This window comes from Temnothorax nylanderi, unplaced genomic scaffold, assembly GCF_030848795.1.
Source record: "Temnothorax nylanderi isolate EJ_2023f unplaced genomic scaffold, tnyl_v1.0 TNYL_tig0308_pilon, whole genome shotgun sequence".
NCBI lineage: Eukaryota > Metazoa > Arthropoda > Insecta > Hymenoptera > Formicidae > Temnothorax > Temnothorax nylanderi.
Genome location: NW_027249370.1, coordinates 210,696 through 229,844, shown reverse-complemented (window position 1 = coordinate 229,844; position 19,149 = coordinate 210,696). Strand labels below are relative to the sequence as shown.

Genomic DNA, 19,149 nt, shown 5'->3' with positions numbered 1-19,149 from the left:
ACGATCGACGTCGAGAAACGGAGGAATGTAGCGAGTGCGAAATCGCGAGTGCGAAGTCCAGTGTAACCCACTTTAATAAAAAGAACTGACTGTTATTTCGTGTACTCATTTTTGTACTTTCCACGGCGCGCAACGCGAAAACGTCGAGCGGTCCACTGACATTTAATGGTCCTTCGAGCCGGATTAACATAAAAGACCGGCATAGACAGTTCGACCGCCTCAAAAGTGCTCGCGTTGTGCTACGCCGAGATTGACGAATCGGCGCGCCCGCTCGACTCGCTCGAAAACGGAGTTCGCCGCCTACGCGTTCTCGACTCCGTGGCTCACTCCGAACATTGAGCGCACCACACCCGCTCTCCTAAAGATAGGTGCCTTGTGATTTTGTGAAGTGCTTCGGAGGCTCCTGCGGGACCTCCAGCAAACGTATCGTGCTCCTTGCGATACGCATCCGCCGCCCGACGGCGCCCTGCTTGCGACGTGCTATACGTCCCTGCCTCCCGCGAGTACCTGCTACTCGCCGCGGAGTCGCACACCGAGACGTGCCAGACGTCCCTGCCTCCCGCGAGTATCGCCCTGCTACTCGCCGCGGAGTCGCACACCGAGACGTGCCAGACGTCCCTACCTCCCGCGAGTATCGCCCTGCTACTCGCCGCGGAGTCGCACCGAGACGTGCCAGACGTCCCTGCCTCCCGCGAGTATCGCCCTGCTACTCGCCGCGGAGTCGCACACCGAGACGTGCCAGACGTCCTTGCCTCCCGCGAGTATCGCCCTGCTACTCGCCGCGGAGTCGCACCGAGACGTGCCAGACGTCCCTGCCTCCCGCGAGTATCGCCCTGCTACTCGCCGCGGAGTCGCACACGAGCGTCTTCGCTCGACAAGAAGATTGACACGCAAGTGTCTGAAAGATTTCTACACGATCCAGACATCTGCTCAACATGTCTTCGGATCTCGAAAATCTACTCATTGCTCAAGGCAATGCGATTGACCAGCTACGACGGTCGCTGATTAACTTCAAAAAGCTTCCCAAGGCTCAGGTCACTCTCCCTAAGACGAAGGGGAGACTGACGAATTTGGAGGGTCTCTGGGAAAAGGTGCAAGCCCTCCATGTCCAGCTGCTGCAGACGGCTACGGCGGAGGAGAAGAAGTCGACCCACTACTTCAAGGACGAGGAATTTCTTGCCGCCGAGGACGCCCTACCTCGACGCGACGGACCACCTCCACAAGGTCATCGGTAAATTAAGTAGCGACGCCCCGAGCGCGCCGTATCGAGGTAACGAGTCTTCTTATCGCGACGCGCACTCCGGAGTGTCATTGCATCTGCCTCGTATCTCGCTTCCGAACTTTTCTGGTGCTTTCGCTGAATGGGAGAATTTTCGCGGAATCTTCGAGTCTCTCGTAGCAAACAGTGAATCGTTGACAAGAACGCAAAAGTTACATTATCTGAAAGCGAGCCTCTCCGGCGAGGCCGCGTCGTTGATTAATAACATTCAAATTTCTGACGCGAACTACGAGGCAGCGTGGCTACTTCTTACCGACAAATACGACAACCGCAACGCGATTATTCACGCGCATATCCATTCGTTCGCCGACTTACCGAAAATGAAAAACGAGAACGTGACCGAGTTGAAAAAACTTCGCGATAGTGTGTCCGCATCTCTCGCCGCGTTAACGAATCTCGATCCCGGTCGATATGTGGGACGACCTCCTAGTTTATATTATCTCGCAAAAGTTCAGTCCGCGAACGCGCAATGAATGGAATCTTAAACGAGGCAACACGGATGCGTACCCTACGTATAAAGAGATTCATGACTTCATGACTCTTCGCATTCGCGGTCTCGCGGATTACCCTTCGCAATCCGAATCTGCGTCAAATAGTGAGCGCGGTAATAGAGCTCGTGCTTCGGTGAATACGGTTTCGCCCGTCAAATGCGTCCGTTGTTCCGGAAACCACGGTCTTGCAAAGTGTAACAAATTTCTAAGTCTGTCGGTCGAGCAGCGTCGACTCGCCGCGCGACAGCATAAATGTTGCTTTAATTGTTTGAGAACCGAGCATTTTTCAAACAATTGTCCGAGTAAAGGACGGTGCAATCAATGCCACCAAGCTCACCATTCGCTGCTTCACCGCGAGGGTACGGAAACTGGTACTAAAAGTACGCTTTCCGCGATTAATTCGCCGTCCTCAGCTCCGTCAGCTGTGTCAGTCGCCGCTGCCTCCGAGTCACCGGCCGCGCCCTCAGCGTTCGTTCAAACGTGCATGCTACTCGAGATTTTGTGAAACAACCGCCTCATGTACTTCTCGCCACTGCGTATGTTAGTTTAAGTACAATCGAGGGCCGCACATTTAAAGTACGTGCACTACTAGATCAAGGCTCGACATACAGTTTCTTATCAGAATCTCTTTGTCAGACGATGCGAACCAGGCGTCATCGTGCCGCGTTGAAGATACATTGTTTTGGAGAAAAATTTAATGGAGTCGCGCGGTCACAAGTTAATCTTGCTCTCGCGCCCTGCGACAAACAGGGACCGATATTTCCCTTCTCGGGTTACGTATATCAAAGAATCACTTCTTATACAGCCTCTCAACAGAAGCCGGCCGCAATGTGGCCACATCTACGCGATTTACCTTTAGCAGATCCTGATCCCTCATGTAATCACCCGATTCATGTATTAATCGGCGCGGATTTATACGGGTCTCTGCTACTCGACGGTCTACGTCAGGGCCCGGTCGGCACTCCGACGGGCCAGCTTACAATTTTCGGATGGATCCTCTCCGGTCCCGCCGGCCCTGCGCGCCCGGCCGGAGAGTCCGCTTCTGTCCTGAGTTGCGTATCCTGCGAGGATACGAATTCCTTAATTCAAAGTTTTTGGGAGGACGAACGTATCCCCTCTCGAACTCCTCTCACCGAAGAGGACGAACGTTGCGAGAAGCATTTTGCGACGACTCATTCTCGCGATTCACAAGGACGCTACATTGTGCGTTTGCCGTTCAAAAACGGCCCCCCTCGCGTCGGCGACACATTCCGAAAGGCTTCCTTCCTGTACTCCAATATGGAGCGCCGACTCGCGCGGAAACCAGAAATCGCCGCGCAGTATCACGATTTTTAAGAGAATACGAATCGATGGGCACATGGAGTCGGTGCGGGCGGACGAGCGCCCCCCTTACCCCCCGATATACATCCCGCATCATTTTGTTTTACGCGAATCGAGTACAACGACCAAGTTACGCGTCGTGTTTAATGCCTCTAGCGAATCGACCGACAAAACCTCGCTCAATGATTTTCTAATGGCGGGACCTAAACTTCAACAAGACATCGCCGCGATAATCCTGCGCTGGCGACTCTTTCGGTACGTGTACATGGCTGACATTGCTAAAATGTTCCGACAAATACTCGTGCATCGGGATGACGCGGACTATCAACGAATTCTTTGGCGCCCCCCCCCCCGACAGTCTGTTGATTCGGCTTTACCGCTTACTCACCGTGACCTACGGGCAAAAACCTTCGCCTTTTCTCGCACAGCGCTCCCTTATCCAATTAGCTCGCGACGAAGGTAAAGACTTCCCCGACGCGGTCAATATAATCGAAGAGTCGACCTACGTCGATGATGTTCTTTTCGGAGCAGACGACCTTCTGTCTCTGCTCGAGAAGCGCAAGCAACTCGTGGGCATAATGAATCGCGGATGTTTCCCCCTGCGAAAATGGGCCGCGAATTCAGCCGAACTTTTGACGGATATTCCAGAGGACCAACGGGAATCCTCGGACTATCCGATCAACCACGATGACACGCTCAAGGTCCTCGGCCTGTCTTGGTCTCCGCGCGATGACTCGTTTCGTTTCGTAATTTCGCTATACGCCGTGACAGTTCATACTAAGCGCTCCGTTTTATCGTTTATTGCAAAGCTGTATGACCCCCTCGGCTGGGCGTCACCGATAGTCATCGCGGCCAAGATGTTGATGCAGGAGCTCTGGCTCCGTAAAATTGATTGGGATGCTCCCATCCCCGATGATCTTCTGCATCAGTGGATCAATTACGTTTCAGACTTGCCTAATATTAGCAAAATACGCATTCCTCGATGGACAGGGATGCGTCAAGATAAAATCGATGTTGAATTGCACGGCTTCGCGGACGCCTCCACTCGCGCTTACGCCGCGGTAGTTTTCCTCCGAATCGTGCATTCTCCCTCTAACATTCAAGTCATCCTCCTCGCGGCCAAAACGAAAGTCGCACCATTGAAAACCGTTAGCGTTCCACGCTTGGAACTTAACGCCGTCGTTCTATTAATTCGATTGATAGAATGGGTAAGAAACACCACGGGCTTGATGCGAGCTCTCTTATTTGGATGGACTGATTCCCAAATCGTATTAGCTTGGCTTCTACAACATCCATCCCGCTGGAATTCCTATGTCGCGAACCGCGTCTCCGAGGTGCAGACGCGCCTTCCGACCGTACGTTGGCAACACGTTCGCTCCCAGGAAAATCCTGCCGACTGCGCGTCGCGCGGCTTTACTGCCGCCGATCTCGTCAATCATGAATTATGGTGGTCGGGGCCCCGGTGGCTTAGCTCGACCACGGCCTCGTGGCCGATCCCCCCGACTCCGACTGAAAAGGACATTTTACAAACGGTATCTTCCGAAGCGCGTAAAGCTACCGTTCATCTCGTCGATTCAGCTCCTGAGTGGGATCTGCCCACCTCCTGCTCGAGCTGGATCCGACTTCTTCGTATTACCGCGTACATTCGGCGTTTCGTTCGGAACTTAAAAAATAAAGTCGCCTCTTCGGTGATCGTCAAGTCTCCCTTGACCGCAGAGGAGATTCACGAAGCCTCCGTCTTTTGGCTTCGATCGGCACAAGCGACTTGTTTTTCGGATGACTTGAAGGCTTTGAACGCTCACGCCGCTGTATCGCGATCAAGTTCCTTACGCTCTCTCCACCCCTTTATCGGGAAAGATAAATTAATCCGGCTTGGCGGGCGGCTCGAAAACTCCGCGCTGAGTTACAATGAGCGACACCCCGTCATACTTGCTAGACATCATATTGCCGAACTTTTGATCGATCAAGCACACCGACGCTCTCTCCATGGAGGGACTAAACTCACGCTTAGATGTCTCCGTCAAAATTATTGGTTAATTTCCGCGCGAAGCATGATCAAATCTCACATTCCTAAATGTGTTACATGCGTTCGACATTCCGCGAAAACTCCGACGCAATTAATGGGTGATCTCCCGAGTCCCCGAGTAAATCCTGCTCCTCCGTTCTCTCACACGGGCATAGATTACGCCGGACCTATGAACATTACCCCCGTTGTCGGTCGCGGCCAAAAGGGGAGCAAACACTACGTCGCGGTGTTCGTTTGTCTCGCCACTAAGGCGATCCACCTCGAAAGTGTGGAGGATTACTCCACCGATGGATTCCTCGCGGCATTTCAACGGTTTGTCAGTCGCCGCGGACTGCCATCGGACATGTACAGCGATAATGGCACGAATTTTGTGGGTGCTGACCGCGAGCTCCAACGCAGCTTCCGCGCGCTTGTGAACAACCCCTCCCTTAAGGAAATTCTCGCTAACGACGGCGTACGGTGGCATTTCGTGCCCCCTGCGGCACCACATTTCGGCGGGCTTTGGGAGGCTGGAGTGAAGAGCTTTAGCACCATCTCAGGCGAGTGACTGGTGCTCGCACTCTGTCTCGCTCCGAATTCGTTACGCTTTTATGTAAGATAGAGGCTTGCTTGAACTCGCGACCGATCTCTCCACTTAGCGACGATCCGTCCGATTACACCGCTTTGACACCTGGTCATTTCCTTATCGGCCGACCGCTCACGAGCGTACCGGAGGAATCCGTCCTCGAAATCAATGCGAATCGGTTGTCGCGATGGCAACACGTACAATTAATGCTCGAACAGATCTGGCGTTCTTGGTCTTCGGACTATTTACATTATTGCAACAGCGCGTGAAATGGACCGAATCTCACGATAATCCGAAGGTTGACGAGTTAGTTTTACTTAAGAGTAACCTACTCCCTCCTTCAAAGTGGGAACTCGCAAGGATTCAGCAGGTCCATCCCGGACTTGACGGTCGCGTTCGCGTCGTCACATTACGCACCGCCAATTCCGAGCTAAAACGACCAATAACCCAGATCTGTCGGTTGCCCGCGTCTATCAGTCCGCCGGGAACCGCGGAATCCCGTTAGAATTAAGCTCGTTCGTTTTTCATTAGATTTAAGGACATTGTAAAAATAGGTTAAGTTCTCAAATGTATATATTGTATATAACGCTTTGAACCAAGACGTTCCCACGCTCCTCTATGCGACCTTGTCAACCCCCGTTCGTTTCGCATTCCGTCGAATGCGAGGCGGGCGGCATGTTGAGAATTGAATAAATGCGAGCTGAAAATTCTCGAACTTCGACGAGACAGCAAGCATTATTCGAGAACGCTTGAAAGGCTCCAAATCGCGACGGTTTCCTCCCCCCCCTTTTTTTGTGTGTTTTCGAGCAAACGGCACAGGTGTTTCTCGCGTGATCGCAAGCACCGCGACCAATAGACGATTTGGAGCCAACGAGCGTTTCTCACGTCACCGAATTCCTCGACGCGAAGCTCCGGCCGCGATCCCTCGCCTGCTCCGTCCGGGACGGCAGTGAGCCATCATAACTCGCACGCGATACATGATCGACGTCGAGAAAACGGAGGAATGTAGCGAGTGCGAAATCGCGAGTGCGAAGTCCAGTGTAACCCACTTTAATAAAAAGGACTGACTGTTATTTCGTGTACTCATTTTTGTACTTTCCACGGCGCGCAACGCGAAAACGTCGAGCGGTCCACTGACAAATACTAACCGCCGATTTATTTCGTAGGATTTGTTATTAATTTTTTCACACGAATAAATAAACTTCTCGTCACACTTACATAAAACAGAAAGTTGAAATCCCAAGCCATGTTCCTCTTTTTTTCCAAATTTGACATCTCCGTTACACTTTTTGCATTTTAAAATATTGGAAAGAACAGTAAAAACTAACGTGAAATTCACGACTGCATATACGTTACTCGGCGAAACAGTTGTTTCGAAGTCATCCGAACCGGCTATTTTCTTCGCTGACGTGCTGGCAAATTCTTGCTCATTTTCGTTTGTATGTTGATTCCCAGAGAATCTTCTCTTTGTTCCTTTTTTACCGGGACGTTTCGAACTGTATTTGTCGCTTTTTCTGTCTTGAGGCATTTTAAAAAATACACGCACTGAGACGTCAAAAACGCGGGAGACACAAAATCGCACACGTGTTTCTCGTACGTTATAAACCTGATTTCACCAGTGTAATCCCTAATAGTTCAGTGTAAAAAGGCTCCATCTAACGCCAAAAATAGAAAACCTTACGTGAAATCATAAACCCAAAGAAAGGTCGATAAATGTACGAGGAATATTCGGCGCTACGTACCTGAGCCGCGCGACGCTCGCTACCTGCTTTGACTCGGTCGGCTCGGAGGCTCATAACTTTTGAACCGTTACGAATTTCGATTTTTCCTTTTAACATGATATTCTAGACAGTTATAGCTATCGAATTCCGCAAAAAACAATTTTTGCCAAAATTTGACCCAACTGACGAGAATGTACCCTTAAATGGAAAATTCAATACTAACCTCATTATTTGAATATTCCCGAACAACAGTGACAAAATTTTTTAATTTCGGGATTTTATTTTTTTCACGCAGAATTGCGAGCTGCAAGAATTCCTCGTCGTCTTCTTCTTCACTCGATGAAAATAATATATCGATACATTTCATTATTGTGCTAATTCCCGATTGGCTTCCATGTTTATAATTTAAATGTCACACTCGCTCCACACCGTCTCTTTGAGACAGTGTAGCAAAATCACACTTCGTGCATAAAACTTGCACTACACTGCAGTCACGGAAACACATTACACTGAATAAGTTCGCTTGCCACCAGCAATGGAAACACGCTACACTGCCTGAGTGTTGCACTAGTGGGCGGTAGTGCAGCCAAGAAAAAACGCTATAACATTAGTGCGTTCCAGGCGCACAGAACAATTTCTAATTAAATTTGAATTATTATTATTATTATGTGAATTATTCGCCGGCGTTATTGGGAGCGGGCTGTCGCCCCCAGAAGAGCCATCGCTCAGCCGGCGCCTCGCACTTCTCCCCGGGCGCACTATCCCCCACGGCGCACCAGGCGAGTCCCCCTCCTCTTCGGGTGATGTTGTTTGCGCCGCGCCCTCCTGCCGCTGTTCCTCCCTGGGTGGTGGTGGGGTCGTCTGAGGCCGCGTCCGCTCCTCCTCGCACGGCGACGCCACCTCCTGGATCGTCGGGAGAGGGGGAGAGCGGAGCGGCGTGCTCCGTCTCCCCGTGGCGACCCCCGTCGTCATGACGGGGGACCCACACATGTTGGTCGTCACCGTGCACGTCGTAAGGGTAGCTGGCAGTGACGTCGCGGTCATGGCGGATGGTCTCGCCATAATGGGGGCCCCCACAGGGCTGCCACTGATGTTGGGTGGCGAGCCGGAGGCCCCTCTGAGGGGCGGTGTCCTACGTTGCGGGGGTGACGTCCTCGCCACCCCCCCGCCCCTCTTTGCGACTGCCTTGACCTCTGGTGGACTGATCAGGGCTGCCCGCCTTGCGCTCTTCTCGACCAGTACGCTGGACGCCCGAGATCTCGCTCTTGTAGTGGGCCCGGCTGCGATTGGCCCGAGCCCCTCGTGCGTCTTTTTCCTCCGCTGGGTGTCCCCCCCGCCGCCAAAACGGGATGGTGGAGTAGTAATGGCGGCTGGTGATGTCCGGGGGGACACGCGTGCCGGCCTGGAGGCGCCGATCTTCTCGGGAGGCGCGCTCGCCGACCTCCGACTCCTGGTGTCCGTCGTCGAGGACCTCGCCGTCGTGGTGGTGGGTGGCGAGGTCCCGGAGGTCGGCCTCTTCCTCGTTGTTTCCCCAGAAGTCGAATTCGGGAACATTGCCCGAATTCTGGGGAATTTTTCGCGCGCCTCGCTTGCTATTGGCGGGCCACTGCCATTGGTCGAACCACCCGACCGTTGCGGACGCGCCTTTAGGTTGGCGGCAGTTGTTGCACATGGCGCGGCGCTCCCGTTGCCGCGGCTGGTAACATGGGCTGCGGCCGTCTTGCTCCGTGTACCCTGGGCCGCAGCACCGACGTATAGTTGGCAAACAAATTAAAAATTATTGAGAATTATCTTATCCAATCGTTTGGAAATCATTTGGAGATATTTGGAAAAAACTTTTTAGAGTTTGGAAAACCATACAATAATCACAATTAATTAAAATCAATTAAGCGTATAGTTAGCAGAAAGTGTCTAAAAAAATTTGTTTTTAATCCAATCGCTCCGGAATCATTTGGATAAAGTGTCGATATAATTTTTATTATTTTTAAAACAACTCTATTCTAATAAAAATTAATTAATAGAAAAAATAACTATAAAATGTTAAAGTTGCGTATCATATGACGGTAAGAATCCTGAGAAGAGCGATCAAGTCGCTAATAGTTTAGGTAATAATCATCCGAGGGACCTAGCATCGAAAGCGTCAGTCAACTCAAGTCAGCCAAGGATTCACGTCAAAGCTCGAGCCTCGAGGAAGGTTTTGGTAGACAGTGGATTCTTGCTGGCGATTTTGATTCACAGTCCCGTTCTCAATGAATTCAGATTAACGTAAGTATTGCTCGATATAACAAGTACACATTATCACCCCGATATTTCGTTATTCATACTCGTGTTATACTTTTTCTGCTCGATTTCCGAGCTACTCTCACAACTATGAATATTAATCATTATTTTCTAATTTTCCCATTGTTTTTATTTGTTGTAATGTCCTTTTAAATGCATTAATGCAGCACGCAATTATTTCTGAGTGAAATGATTTATCGACAAGTTTGACACGTACAAAAATGATATAAGTTTAAAGATACTGTGTGTATTGTGTATGTTGCTTTATTGCAAAGGAAATCAAATTTGCATAATAAGAAGGAAATAAATATGTGATACATTAATAATTAATGTTACAACAAACAGATATGGACAGATATAAATCTGACAAAACTACAGATGGTTCTAGCTTTTGAATCCAAATTAATTAATGCAGATTTATATCTGTTTGTTAATGATTAATTAATTTGGATTTAAAAACTAGAACCATTTGGTGTTTTGTCAGATTTATATCTGTCCATATCTGTTTTGGTTACTGTAAATTTCATATGATATCGTGGTTTACTCGTTTTAATAAATAAAGGAAAATTCTTTCACAATCTAGTTGTTATGCTAATTATGAACTGTCTCTTACAATTTAATATTAACTAGAAGACAGCGGCAGGAGACAAGCTCTTATATGTATATGTTAAATCGAGTGAACGATTTCGCGACCTTCGCGCAGATAGCTTGCTAGGAGAGTAAAGGAAAGGAACACCTTACGTATGCGCACATAACTTTTTATTATGTCGATCGTACACCAGCTCGTGTCACGAACGACGACAAGACTGCCCGCGAAAAAACGGCGCGCTCGCAGGACGCTCGGCTCCTTGTGACGACACACTCGTGTGTTTTCGGGACCGCTCGTTGCGCGCACGATCGGATATATATACATATGCACACGCTAGTCAGGCATACTCAACACTTCCGCCGCTTGACTGCTTGTGTACACCTTCACGCAAACCCATACTTTCACGCAGACGCCTGAAATTTTCCTTTGGTAACGCTTTCGTTAGTATGTCCGCTTTTGCATTTCTGACGGAACATATTCGACTCGAATTTCGGCCTTTTCGATCATCTCGCGGATATGATGGTATCGGACGTCGATATGTTTGATCCTCTCATGGAACTCGGGATTTTTCGCTATTTTTATAGCACTTTGGTTATCTACGTACAAGATAGTAGCGCTATCACAACGACATCCGATATCATCTAACAGGTTTCGCAACCATACAGCCTCCTTCGCGGCGGACGACGCGGCAACGTACTCGGACTCTGTGGTACTCTACGTATGTAAGATTTATTGTATATTCCCGTAGGGTTCACAATCTACAAGGCGTTTTTATGAGGAACGTACCCAAACCTCTTACAACCTTTCACCTCCTTAGCCTGGCCATTTAGCGACCTTACAATTTTTTCTAATGCGACATTCATTTTCCCCTCCCTCCCCGTTTCCTCCGTCCCCCCCTTTGTCCTCCTCCGCCTCCTCCGACTCTGCGTCACTCTGCCTCCCTCCTTCCCGTCTCGGCTCTTTTCTTTCGCCTACAGCTTCTTCCTCTTGTCCTCCTTCTCCTCGTCCAAGCCCATCAGGAGCTTCTCCTCCATCCTTCTCGTGATCTCCTTCTCCACACGACCTTACAATTTATTTCCCCTCCTTTGCGACCTTACATTTCATTTCACCTCCCTTCGTCTTCCATCCGTCCATCTCCTTCCGCCTCCCTTACTTCAACCACCTGTTTGCTACCCTTTTTTCTGCCAATGCTCTTCCCCTTTCCTTCCGTCTCTCTCCCTCCTCTCGCTCGCCGCCTTCACTCCTTATTCCACCTTCTCTCTGAAAATAAACTTATAACATCATCTTATTTCCCTCTCCTCCTCCCCTCCCTTTCCCCTGCCACTTCTTTCTCAATCTCCCATCCTTTCTCCTTTCCATCCTACCTCCCTCTTACCCTCCTTTCTTCCTATGGACCTCGTCCTCCTCCGTATCAATACCCTCGTCTCCACCGATCACGCTTACCTCTTTACCTCCGCCTTTATCTTTAATCCTTCCGAAACACGCAGACTCTCTTCCATCCTTTTTGTAATCTCGTCTTCCTCCATCTTCTTCCCAATCCTACCTTCCTCCTCTCTCCTTTTCTTTCTCCTTTCTTTCTCCTCTCTTTCTCTTACCCTCGTCTCCACCGATTTATCCTCGTCCATCTTCATCCTTAATCTACTCCCTTCCTCTCTCCTCCGTCGCCCTCTCTCCTTCTCTTTCTCACACCTGTCTATATGTCTATATGGCCAGCCCCTTCGATCGTTCGATCCATCGATCCGTCGTGACGACTCCCTGCTCCGTTCCGCACCTGCCGCGCCACCATCGACAATCACTCTGTCTTGCGACAGGTCGATCGATCGCCCGATCGATACTCCATGCTACCAACTCGCTCAGCTCCCTCGTCATGTAACCTGGCCTGCTACTTCCGTTCCTTCAAACCCGCCCTTCTTCCTAACCTCACTTTCCACGTGCCTCTTCACCAACGTTTCCCGTCTCCTCCAGACCACCTTCCGCATCATCTCCATCTTCCCGTCTTCCTTTCGCACTCCCCTATCTACGCATCACCACTCCGATCGGCCACCTTGCTCCGTGCCATCACCTCCTTTCCACACCTCTCATCTCCCCCGTCTTGGCCCCTTTATCTTCCTGCTTCTCATCCTAACCTCTCACGCGTTCCCTTACTTTCTCTCATCACAACAATCCAACCACGCTATCCTCGACTCCTCCTCCACTTTCACGACTTCCTCCGAGCCTCCTCCCTCTGCTCCGCCACACTACTTCATCTTCCCCGACTCCACTTCCTCTCAAAATCCTTTTCTTACTCCTCTCCACTCCGGGCTAACCATCCACTACGCCTCCCTCCCAGCGAGTCCGACTCTGTGGTACTCAGTGTTACCATTTTCTGACGTCGAGATGACCACGTGATTGGTCCGTTCGCGAGACTGAACAAATACCCGGTCGTAGATCTGCGGGTTTCCAAATCTCCAGCGTAATCCGAGTCTGAAAAACCGATTAACTTAGACTTGCTTCCGCCGTTTCTATACTCGTTGCCTATGTCTACCGTACCAACTAAATAAGCGAAAATTCTTTTCACAGCTCGCCAGTGACTTAGATCGTGGTTATTTAGAAACTTGCTAGCGCTATTTACCGCGAACGCGATGTCGGGTCTCGACACGATCGCGACAAACATCAGCGAACCCACGGCTTCTTGGTAGGGCACGCTTCTCACATTCTCACTCTCGTCTACCCTCACACAGGGTTACATGAGGGTCGGCCGGCACAGCCAGAGGCTTCGCTTCGCTCATACCGAATCTCTTGAGAATACGCTTGACGTACGCGCTTTAATGTATGAACACCGACTTTCTTTCTCGATCGCGATCTATTTGCAGTCCTACGAAACAACTCCCATCGCTCTGCGTAATCTCGAATTCTTGACTCAACATCGTGGTGATACGCTCGAGAACTTCTTTGGATTTACACGCGACAAGACCGTCGTCGACAAATAACGCGAGAACTACCCAAAAACCCTAGTAATAACCGATGTAGATACATTTGTCCGCACTTGTTTCTTTAAAATTAAATTGTCGCAGAAAGCCACTGAATTTACGGTTCCAGCACCGAGGTGCTTGCTTCAAACCGTATAACGACTTGTTGAGTCGACACACCACACTCTCGCCGGTACCCGCACACTTTTCCACTTCGAGCCCTTCAGGTACCTCCATGTGAATTTCCTCGTCCAAGTTCCCGTAAAGGAACGCCGTCTTCACATCGAACTGTATGAGTTCGAGGTCCTCTTGAGCGACGAGTGCTAGCAGTAGGCGCAAGGAGTCGTACCTCACCACTGGTGAGAACGTCTCTGTGTAGTCTATCCCTTCTCTTTGTTGGAATCCTCTTGCACAGAGGCGAGCTTTGTAGCGATACACGCTCCCGGTTGCGTCTCGCAACTTTTTAAACACCCACTTGGAGTCTAATGGTTTTCTTCTTTTCTTGTTTCGGAACGATTGTCCACGTGGTATTTCTCCAGTGTACTTCCAGTTTCTCGTGAATTGCTCCGATCCACTTCGCTGACTCTGGTCCGGTTATAGCTTCTTTGAAGTTCGCAGGAGGTTCGTACTCTGCCAGGTTTACCTCGTATTGGTCGTACCTCGCTGGCGGTCGCAGTAGTTCTCGCCTACGTAGTTGGCGAGGTTCGGCTGGCAGCGGCTGCTGCTCTCCTCTTCCGACTGCTCTTTCCGCCGGTACGTTACCGACCGCAGGTTCTTCTGGCTCGTTTTCGACTGCTGGGTCCTCTGGTACCTCTCGCGCCGGGTCTTCCTGCTCTGATTCGTTGTCGTCTACGTTGAGCCCCCCCCCACCGTCGTCGTTATTTCTTCGCTCTCGACTTCTTTTCCGGCCGGCTCGTTCGGACCACACACCTCATGGAACACCACGTTCCTTGACACCGTTACGTTTCTTGTCTCAGGATTGTAGACCCTGTAGTTAGTAGAGTCTCCTTCGTACCCCACAAATAGCACTTTCTTTGACCTCGCGTCAAACTTTCTTGTGAACTGTTTGGGCACGTGCACGAAAGCTTCCGATCCGAACACCTTGACATGTCTCAGATCGGGTTTTTCTCCCGTCCAGAGCTCACACGGCGTTTTTCCTCCTCTTCTTTCCGACGACAGCACTCGATTCTGGATGTACACTGCGGTATTTACTGCTTCCGCCCACAGGAACGTTGGTAAATTCTTCGCCTTCAGCATCGTACGCGCACACTCGACAATCGTACGGTTGTCTCTTTCTGATTTGCCATTTTGTTCTAGCGTATACGGTGCACACGGTTCAAACCGTATTCCATGTGTTGACAGATACTGTGTCATCCTATCGTTGCAGTACTCCTGGCCGTTGTCGGACCGCAGCACCCTCATTGGACGGCCGAATTTGTTCGCAATCATCCTCTCGTACTCTCTGAATTGGTCGAACACGTCCAACTTATGTTTCAGAAAGTACACGTGACGGAACCCGGAAGCATCATCGATGAAGGTTATGAAATAACGCGCTCCTCCTGGTGAGTTCTCCGACATGGGTCCGCACACGTCGCTGTGCGTGAGCTCACCCGGTTTCGTGCTAACTTCTTTGTTAACCTTTTCGAACGGCAGTCTGTGTACCTTGCCTAACTGACACGCGTCACAGAAAAAGTCTCTCTCGTTTGTGACCTTGACTCCTTCCACGAACTCTTTCTTTACTAGATCACACAACGCACGCTTGTTCAAGTGTCCTAGGCGCTCGTGCCAGACCTTTAAACTTGTCGTAGACACGTTCACTTCGCCTATGTTTCGCGCACCTTTTGCACGAAAAAACATTCTGTAGATCTCGTTAGACTGCTTGATTCCAGTCGCCACGATCTCACCGCTGTCCATCATGTCCACGCGATCACCCGCGAATCTCACTTCTAGTCCTCTCAAGGTGCAAACACCGACGGAAAACAAGTTGCTGCGCACTGCTGGTACATAAAGCACGTTTTCGATTCGCGCCTCGCTCCACACGCCGTTTACGAGTTTCTCGATTATTTAATTTAATTTAATTTTAATTTTATTGCGATGCTTATAGTGGGGATACAGTCGTGGGGAGTATAAATATGTAAAGAGAGCACGCAAATGGTGAGGCATCAACACGCGTTGTTTCCAAGCCTACCAGTGGAGAACAATGTTAAAATGTAAAATAGACATACAAAGTGGTGGATTCGCTCACGAAAATAAAATTTTAAACTTATATACTAAACTTATATACTAGACGCGTAACATACAACTTGCACACAGATGCGCACGGGTGCGCGTTAGTAGACACGACATTATCACAGTGCCTTCACCGGCCACCTCGCACACGCCGTCACCGCCGACCGATATCGCTGTGCCTCTCTCCGGACGAAACTCTGAGAACCACTCGCGCCGAAACGTAACGTGTCTAGAAGCGCCGCTGTCGGTATACCAGACATCTCTTTTATTCAGTTTAAGCCATCTGTTCTTTAGTTCCGCACTCGGCCCACTGCTATACCGACCCGGCTGCTCGCTCACTGAACTCGCGGCAATAAACGCGCACCCAGATGTCTCGCTCTCACCGCCGCCATCTTTCTTTTGTTTTCGCGTCGGACATTCGCGCGCGTAATGCCTTTTCTCTTGACATACGTAACACTCGACGTTTTTCTTTTTCTTCTCGCGCCGCGCTTTCTTCTCTTCTTTGCTCTTCGAGTCTTCTTTCTTTTTCGAACAGATAGCCTCCCCGCCGCTGATTCGGACTGCCGCAAACGCCGCTATCTCGCCTCCTTCAGCATCCAAACGACTTTCCTCCTTGATGAGACGTTCTTGCAGGTTCTCTAGGGTTTGCCGAGCCGGATCGACACTGTCCCACGCAGTCTGCAAGGTGCTGAACTTCGACGTTAAGCTGGCTAGTATTTTCGCCATAATTGTTAAGTCGGACACGTTTTCTCCGAGATCCAGGAGTTGCCTCGCCATATTCTGGATTTTCGCTACATGTTGTACAGCTGTATCCGTCGGGCTCATTCGGTACTCGTGGAACCGTTGCATCAGTAAGAGCTTGTTCGCTGCCGAATTCTGTTGATGAATCCTCGCCAGACCGTCCCACATCTCCTTTGCAGTCGTGCAGACCAGCAGACTCTCGAGATGTTTGTACTCTAGGGACTTTGAAATGAGGTACATGGCCTGGGCGTTGTCTTTTACCCATGGCTTCATCAACTCGTCTCGTTCGTCCGCCGGCCTCGCCCTCGTGCCATCCACGACTTCGTAGACTCCGCACGCCGTTAATGCTGCGCTCATTTGGAATTTCCATCCGAGGAAATTCGTTCCATCGAACTTGGGCACCTGCCCTACCGAAAATTCGTCCGGCATTTTCGCACTTCCTACTCGCTCGCGTGACTTTTTCGACTTTCCTTACGCGACTCTAAAAAAATGGCCGACTTTTTGCCTTGTGTTTTCTTGTCCCGCCCGGCTCTCACAATGTCTAGCAAGCCCTGTCGCACTGGACTCGTCGCTGGGCCCATAACCTGTTAAATCGAATGAACGATTTCGCGACCTTCGCGCAGATAGCTTGCTAGGAGAGTAAAGGAAAGGAACACCTTACGTATGCGCAAATAACTTTTTATTATGTCGATCGTACACCAGCTCGTGTCACGAACGACGACAAGACTGCCCGCGAAAAAACGGCGCGCTCGCAGGACGCTCGGCTCCTTGTGACGACACACTCGTGTGTTTTCGGGACCGCTCGTTGCGCGCACGATCGGACATACAGGGTCTGTCCGGAAAGTAATGCGTCGCACTTTTTTGTGACGTGACTATACGTCGCAGTGCGGTCGGACCGGTTGGGGAGAGTTAGGGGGAACCCTTAGCTTACCAACGGTCGGTAAGCAATAGCCTCCGTGCGCTTGGAAGGTTAGGACGGCTTCTTTCGTGAACGTCTACGTAGTAGTCGCGTCAAAGAAAGTAATGCGTCGCATTTTTTTTTTAATTTATTGATCGGATAGGTTCAACAACTTAAAATTCTTCGAAGTATGACCCTTCTACATCAATACATTTTTGCCAGCGCGATTTCCATGCGTCATAAGCTTTCACGAACTCCTCAATCAGGATGCTCTTCAGGGAAGCCGTCGTAGTAGCTTGCACGTTATCCACCGACTCGAAATGCTTTTCTTTGAGGTTCCTTTTCAGCCGAGGAAACAAAAAAAAGTCCGCCGGGGCCAGGTCGGGACTGTAGGGCGGCTGCGGCAACGTTGTCACACCGATCCGGGTCAGGTAGGCCGTGACAACAAAGGCGGTGTGAGCCGGCGCGTTGTCGTGATGGAGTTTCCACGAAGCGCGGATCTCCTTTCGGACGCGGGCGACTCTGTGATTCAGTCTCTGGAGCACTTCTTTGTAAAATTGAGCGTTGACGGTCTGGCCAGTGGGTACGAACTCATGGTGCACTTTGCATAAAAAAAAAACAATGAGCATGCTCTTCACCCGGGACTTGTTCATGCGAGCCTTCTTCGGGCGCGGCGACGACGCCGTGTGCCATTCCGCACTCTGCCTCTTTGACTCTGGATCGTACTCAAAGACCCATGATTCATCCCCAGTGATAACGTTGTCCAGGAAATTGGGATCATCTTCACAGAGTTCCTTGAGTTCTTTACACACTTCCACTCGGTGTTGCTTTTGCACATCGGTCAAAACTTTGGGCACGAGTTTTGCGCAAATCTTCCGCATGGCCAAGTCTTCCGATACAATCTCATGAACAATCGTTTTCGGCAAGTTCAATAATTCCGACATCAAGCGAACATTCATTCGACGGTCTGAATTCAGTAACTGGCGCACACGAGTCACATTGTCGTCCGTTCGCGATGTTGACGGGCGTCCTGCGCGGGCCTCGTCGGCAACCTTTTCCCGACCTTCCCTAAACATCTTGTGCCATCTGTTAGACTGCGATCTGGAAAAGCAATCGTTCCCGAAGGTTTCCTTAAGCATTTCAAAAGTTTCGAGCGGCGTTTTTTTCAGCCGCACGCAAAACTTTATTGCATAGCGTTGCTCTAAAGTTTTTTCCATCATAAGTTCGACGCGACTACTACGTAGACGTTCACGAATGAAGCCGTCCTAACCTTCCAAGCGCACGGAGGCTATTGCTTACCGACCGTTGGTAAGCTAAGGGTTCCCCCTAACTCTCCCCAACCGGTTCGACCGCACTGCGACGTATAGTCACGTCACAAAAAAGTGCGACGCATTACTTTCCGGACAGACCCTGTATATACATATGCACACGCTAGTCAGGCATACTCAACAGTATACATGATCAATTGCTTTGTAAAGCTCGAACGTTAGGTTGAAATTAAAACGAAAACAACACTACATACATCGCTTTGTCATGAGAATATAAATAAAGAATGTAAATAAAGAACATAAATAGAGAATATAAATTCAACTGAGAACATAAGCACAACTAACAAGGGAACGGTCGGAAGTGTCCCTACCCGATTTGGATGCGCTTTGGATATGTTGTTGAGCATCAAAAAATATTAGACACGTATTTTTTTTTGCTGCTTATTTCGACGTTTATTGGTTGAAAAAACCCGATTTGGAACCTACCCGATTTGGATGCGCTTTGAATATGTTGTTGAGCATCAAAAAACATTAGACACGTGTTTTTTTTTTGCGGCGTATCTCGACGTTTAGGGGTTGAAACAACCCCTCGAAAATAACGGATTTTATAGTTTTTTGCGAACTTCTTCGAAAATATAAGGCGTAACGACAAAAAATTTGTACGAAATGTTTATGGCTTTTTGTGCTCTTTACAATGGCGTAATCAGATTTTTCAAATTTGTCACATTTTTTAATTTAACCCCACCCCCACCTATTATTTTTGCCAAATATAACAATTTTTCCAACGCAAATTT

General features: G+C 49.7%; 2 protein-coding genes across 2 annotated transcripts; one reads left to right on the top strand and one right to left on the bottom strand.

The window, feature by feature from the left end:
• The first annotated feature begins 5,141 nt into the window (after nucleotides 1-5,141).
• Nucleotides 5,142-5,663, top strand: LOC139780968 (uncharacterized). Its single transcript, XM_071719712.1, has one exon. The coding sequence runs from the start codon at nucleotides 5,142-5,144 to the stop codon at nucleotides 5,661-5,663; it is 522 nt and encodes a 173-aa protein (XP_071575813.1).
• Nucleotides 5,664-15,502: 9,839 nt separating this feature from the next.
• LOC139780967 (uncharacterized) lies at nucleotides 15,503-16,618 on the bottom strand. The gene has a single exon (XM_071719710.1). The coding sequence runs from the start codon at nucleotides 16,616-16,618 to the stop codon at nucleotides 15,503-15,505; it is 1,116 nt and encodes a 371-aa protein (XP_071575811.1).
• Between the last annotated feature and the right edge of the window lie 2,531 nt (nucleotides 16,619-19,149).